The sequence below is a fragment of the Nematolebias whitei genome, chromosome 7 (assembly GCF_014905685.2).
Source record: "Nematolebias whitei isolate Nwh7 chromosome 7, NemWhi1, whole genome shotgun sequence".
Lineage (NCBI taxonomy): Eukaryota > Metazoa > Chordata > Actinopteri > Cyprinodontiformes > Rivulidae > Nematolebias > Nematolebias whitei.
Genome location: NC_056504.1, coordinates 49,193,284 through 49,199,098, shown reverse-complemented (window position 1 = coordinate 49,199,098; position 5,815 = coordinate 49,193,284). Strand labels below are relative to the sequence as shown.

At 46.6% G+C, this 5,815-nt stretch overlaps 1 protein-coding gene across 1 annotated transcript; it reads right to left on the bottom strand.

The window, feature by feature from the left end:
• Positions 1–2,032: 2,032 nt before the first annotated feature.
• LOC119412034 (dystroglycan) lies at positions 2,033–2,713 on the bottom strand (the record flags this gene model as incomplete). Its single annotated transcript, XM_037679010.1, is given in 1 exon segment — positions 2,033–2,713. A coding segment is annotated over 1 exon segment (410 nt), but the record flags the coding sequence as incomplete, so codon positions are not given.
• Between the last annotated feature and the right edge of the window lie 3,102 nt (positions 2,714–5,815).

Here is a 5,815-nt window from a genome sequence, read left to right as displayed (position 1 = left end):
GGGGGGGGAAGAGGGGGGCAGGATATGAAAGGCTGGAATGTGATGGGGGAGATAAAGGCAAGGGGGTGGTTGGTAAAAAGTGAAGGAATAATTAAAAAAGAAAGAAGGTGGAGAGGGATGGATGAGCAGCAGGAATGAGGGGGGGCTAACTAACGCTGCGAGAGAAAGAGTGAGTCCACAAAGTGTGTCGGAACAATTACAGAGGGGTGAGACGGATGGCTGAAATGTGTTCTAGCTTCAGGTGGAAAAAGGACAAGAGGAGAAACGAGAGGAGGGGAAAGCTCCCGACACCTCCTCCTCCTCCTCCTCCTCAGATACAGCCCTACATATATTAGAGAAAATTAGCCATTGTGGAAAATGTGCTGCAATTAACGCCATGATCTTCCTCTGAATGGCTACAAATATGCGCTGCCTCGAGGCAGATTCAGACGCTGCATCATTTCCTGACTGATTTGACAGAAAAATCTCGTCCCATTGTTCTGGAGTCAGACCTACGAGTCTCTTTAGAGCCACAGGACTGTTCCGGGCTGTTCTGGGTGCCTCCTCGCCACCATGATGGCATCTGAGAAGTCATCCAGCAGCCCAAACATCCAACCAGTCGTACATGATTATAATCAGCCTACAGAAGAGCAGCGCATCCTACTGTAGATGTTACGAAGCGTTCAACTCAGTACATCACGAATTACCGTATTTTTCAGACTATAAGACACACTTAAAATTATTTAATTTTCTCAAAAACTGACAGTGAGCCTTATAGTCAGGTGCGCCTTATGTTTTAATTCTGGTTGTACTTACAGACCTCAAACCGATTTTATGTGATTACTGTGAATGAGTTGAATAAAGTTCGACTTATCTGACTGTTGCGTTTCACTTAATGCACCTTATAATCCGGTGCCTTATAGTCAGAAAAATACAGTACTTTTATTAGACAAACTCAGGATTGTTGGCTTTGGTCCCTAACAACTTCTTATCAGACGGGACCCAGAGAGTCCAGGTTCACAATCACAAACCACAGCTTCTTAAGATAACCAAAGTTGAGCTCCAAGGTTCCACTTTAGCTCCTACTTTTAGAAATGGTTTCAATAAAGATGTTCCTGCTGAACCACGTTCACTGTATACGCAGATGACACAGTCATCTACACATCTGCTCTCTCTGCTGCCAAGAAGTACAGACTGGATTTCTGGAACTACAGAAAGCTTTAAAGGGTCTATAACTGGTTTTAAATGCCCATTAGACAAAACGTGGTTTTATCCAAAGCTTGCTTATAATTCTCTGCAAACTTGGACACGTTTACATCCGATGGCTGAATGGGTGTCCTATGAGCATTGGAGGATTTGGGTCAATAAAAGCGTGCATATTTCCATTTTAGAAATAAATCATGTACAAACTTGTGGAAGCGAGTGTTTCTACCTGTGACTGATTATGGTGACATACTCTACATGCCTCTTAGCCCAGACTCTGCTTCATGCTTCATTGCTCCATGTTCTCCCTCACCTCTGTACTCTATCATCAGGAAGGTTAGACATCTCTAATGACTCATAGGCAGCAACACATGTTTATTTATAAAGAACAAGTGGGTAAACGCCCTAAACACTTCAGTACCCTACTGCCAGGCAGCTCTCGTAAACGTTTAGTATTGAAAGTTACCCGGACTTTAACAGAACAGCATTTTCCTCATCATCTGTCTCTGAATAATGTTTTAAAAAGTGACTCAAATCAAATCCTGCTTCATCATAAACTGTTCTAGATTCTTGATCTGAGTTGACCGGACTTTAAATTTTATTTGCGAGTTCATAAATATTTTGAGATGTTCAAGTGCAAGTATATTTTCAGACTTCATGCATGCAGGACTAATTACTGCACATTTCTCATTTTTTATGGAACTAGTTCAACCTCAGGCAGCTCATGAAACAAAGTTTGACGTGTATTCCTTGATTCATTTCAGTGTTTAGGTTTTATCATTTTGTTCACCTCCCTCTCATAATGCAAGCTGCTGGGTTAAAGTTCACATACACAAAGTTCAGGTAACTCACCTTGACTATATCTTCCATGTAAACATCCGCCATCTTGTTTGGCACCTTGATCTGGAAGAGCCGGCCAACCACCGCCGAGGAGTCTGGGAAGGCTGAGGGTGGTGCCGTGTCCTGCCGGGACGCTGTAGTAACACTGTCCTCCATCACCTGGAGGCCTTCCGTCACCTCCTGGAAGTCGTGCAGCAGCGAGGAGTGCATGGAGGCCTCCAGCTCGCTCCGGTCTCCTCCCTGCCCCTCACCTTCTCCACCTGCTTCTATCAACACCATCGCCCCGTCTGCGTGGGCCGACGGAGGCAGCCAGCCCGCTGCAACAAGTACCAAACCCAGAAGCAAGAGTCTAGTCCTGGGTAGTCTCACGTCGAGGCCCCCGCTTGCATCGAGCAATCCCCCACCGTGTTTATTGCACATTCTTTGCCTTTTGTCTGCCTCTCACTAATGCAGAAACAAGTGAAAAGGAGGATGTCCAAAAGGAGGGGAGGGTCTCAGGGGGAGCATGCACCCCCAACAGATAGAGCAAATCCCTCTTTTCAAATCTCCCCTCCACTCCTCGCCAGGCGCCTTCTTCTGCTGCGTCTCCTCCCCTCTCTTTTGTCCTCCGTGGTTTGATTCTTCCTGTTCCCCTCAGAGTTTTGTGTTGGACTCGCAGAGATTCAGGCGTCCCATTGAGCCGAGCACCTCGGAGACCTGCGAGGGGAAAAAACAGAAAAACAGACGAAGGTGAGAGGAGGGAACGTTCTGCAACTGAAGAGCCTCACACTCAATCAGAACTCAGCTCTTCAGACTGATCCAAGCTGCACAAGGTTGATAAAAACTATTAGAACGTTGGTGCCGGGGAGTCGTCTGATGAATTTTAACAACAGTTTGTGTTCCTGCTCATCAGTGACTGGAGTTCAGGGAGTGACAGTAAAGGGATATGATGAAAGATGAGCAGATAAAGGAGGGGTGGTGAAGGTGACTCTACCAACAATGGGCGACCAGTTAAAGCTTTCTAGAGGATTGCTAATGAATGCATGCCTTCTCCTTTGTGATGGGGTCGTGCTGAGTGTGTGGAGGTGTGTGTTGCAGGCCTGGACCCAGGAGATTGTTATTCATAAAACTCTTTCATGGAGGAGAGGAACCCCTTCTGTGCAAGAGCTCGTGTGTTTGTTGGAACACAAAAGACTTCTTCTGAGGGCTTTGGTTAGAGAGAACCTGACTGAAAGAAGGCAGAACGAGAAAGTGAGGAAGAGAAAGAAAAGAAGGAGAGAGACTCCTGCTGTGAATCCACTTCATCCTGTCAGCCAAAGTGAAATCACAGCAGGAGTCTCCTGAAAACACCAACAATGCACGGCCTCCATGTAGCTGGGACCAACCTAAAAACACGCCTCTGTTGGAACAACGCTCCTCGTCTGGAACACCAGCGTCAGGATTAAAACGAAACATTTGGGTCAAAGGATCCTAAACTTTGTTATTTTGTGAAAGTCTAGCTTTTAGGAGTTTCCCCATTCGTAAATTTTCTTCAAAACCCAAACATCCCTCTCCACAGCAGCACTTTCTAGCTCCTCCTGAAAGATCTCAAGGTGTTTCCAGACCATAATGAGTACATACTCTCTCCAGGTCTAATCCCAGGTGCTCATGAAACCTCCAGAAGGAGGCATCCAAATCTGATGCTGAACCACCTCAACCTCCTCTCTAAGGCCGAGCCCGGCCCCCTCATGGAGGAAGCTCATGGTCATGACTGAGTGGGTGGAGAGATGCGCTCTGGTCTGTTGGGATGAGGTATGGATCAGGTATGAAAGAACCAGATCCTGGATCCAAGCGTCTGTAATGAGCTTCCTCTGTGGGGGGTGTAAATGGATAAACGTCTCGCAGTGGTCATGGCTGAGCAGTCAGGGTGACGTCCCAGTTATCACTTTCTCTCTTATTCAGTCCGTCACCCAAATCTCTTTAAACTCCTCTAGTCTCTCTTGTTCTCAGGACATTTTGTAGTTTTTCTTGTTTCTTCCTATCCTCCCACCAGAAGATTCATATCCTCCATGTCAGATCTCTAAAACCTTCAAAGCGGTTTTATTTTTCTCCTGGCTCTAACTTACTCATCAGAAACACTGTCCGCCTTTTCACCGCCTGACAGAAGGCCAACAGTGGAGCGGCAGAGTCTGTATAAGAAAAGAGCTGCCGAGCTGTCTCTGCAGCTCCATGAAGGGGGGGCCGTCAACAGGCTCAATACACGCCCACAAAAAGACCTCTGCACCATCATCTCCTCAACACCTCCACACCCAGTCCACCTGGTACTGATGTCTCCACTGCAGATGGACAGGAACATGGAGGACGGACAGGCTAAACATCGAGAAGTGCTGCCATGCTCCATGATCTGTCTGTGCCCTGACCTTTAATGTCACCATCGCCGACGGCTAAATACAAAAAAAAATAAAAAATGTACAGTTTAGCCCGAGGTCATCTGGTTTTGGCTTCATGTCAGCTGAAACCAACCGTCCTGCGGTTTTACAGCAGTAGCTTCAGGTAAGAGAACCCCATCTTTGCTGGGCGTGACTGACTGTTGATCATTGATAAATGACCAGATGCAGGTGTACAGGAGCTGTTGGTCCCACTGCAGAACGATCTTGTGAAAAGACCTCAAGACTTGGAGTCAGTGCAGCTCTCAGGAGCTTCGTCTGTAGTTTACCACATCAGCTAAAGTGGGAGGAATGATCCTGGACAGACCAGGAGGCATCCCAACATGGTGAGAACATCTGGACTTAGAGGGCTGACGACAGAAAAGAGGATCTGTCTTCAGGCTGGCTCTGTCCTGGGAAGTTCTGAACCAGAAAACAGCTGCTAACGGGTTCTAATGCGAGGTAGCAGCCAACGGTACCAACATGAGCACTAAACAGATTCAGGTCCAAATAATTAGACTGCCAGATGCTAAAACCTGCACTAATGGACAGAAACTGATGGACTCAGGTACCAGCTCATGTGAGCTAGCAGATGCTAACGTTAGCACTAATGAACAGATTCAGGCACAAAACATTAAATATGGTCAAAGGTAAAAGGACTGTACTTATACAGCTCCTTTCCATCTTATCAAGACACTCAAAGCTCTTTACAACAATCTGTGCTTCATTTACCCATTCATACAGCACTCTAATAGATCTATACAAAGACTAATCAGAGCTTCATCACATTCAAACATCGATGAGACGCACATCAGAGGCTATGAGGGGTTCAGTGTCTTGCCCAGGGACACTTCGGCATGTGACTGCTGGTGGAACTGAACCCCCAACTCTTACATTGGAGGACAACTGCTCTAACCACTTACCCACAGCTGGCCATAATAGTAAGATTATCTAATGCTAACGTGAGCTAAAAGATGCTAACATTTCAAAGTTAAAGTAACGAGCAAACAGATGAAAACAGCTGCTGTCACATAGCAACAGATGATAAAATGTTTTTAGCTTCTTGAGCTTCAGCTGTACGTTTAAAGCTGATTGTTCTGCGGCGGGAACCACGACTGCTTTCTTTTTAATCTGCCAACACCTGCCAGTTCATCTTGGTGCGCTGACTCATCTTTTTATAAGGTGCACCTTTCATCGTGGTGGTGGTGGAAGGTGCACCTTTCATCGTGATGGTGGTGGAAGGTGCACCTTTCATCGTGGCGGTGGTGGAAGGTGCACCTTTCATCGTGGTGGTGGTGGAAGGTGCACCTTTCATCGTGACGGTGGTGGAAGGTGCACCTTTCATCGTGACGGTGGTGGAAGGTGCACCTTTCATCGTGGTGGTGGTGGAAGGTGCACCTTTCATCGTG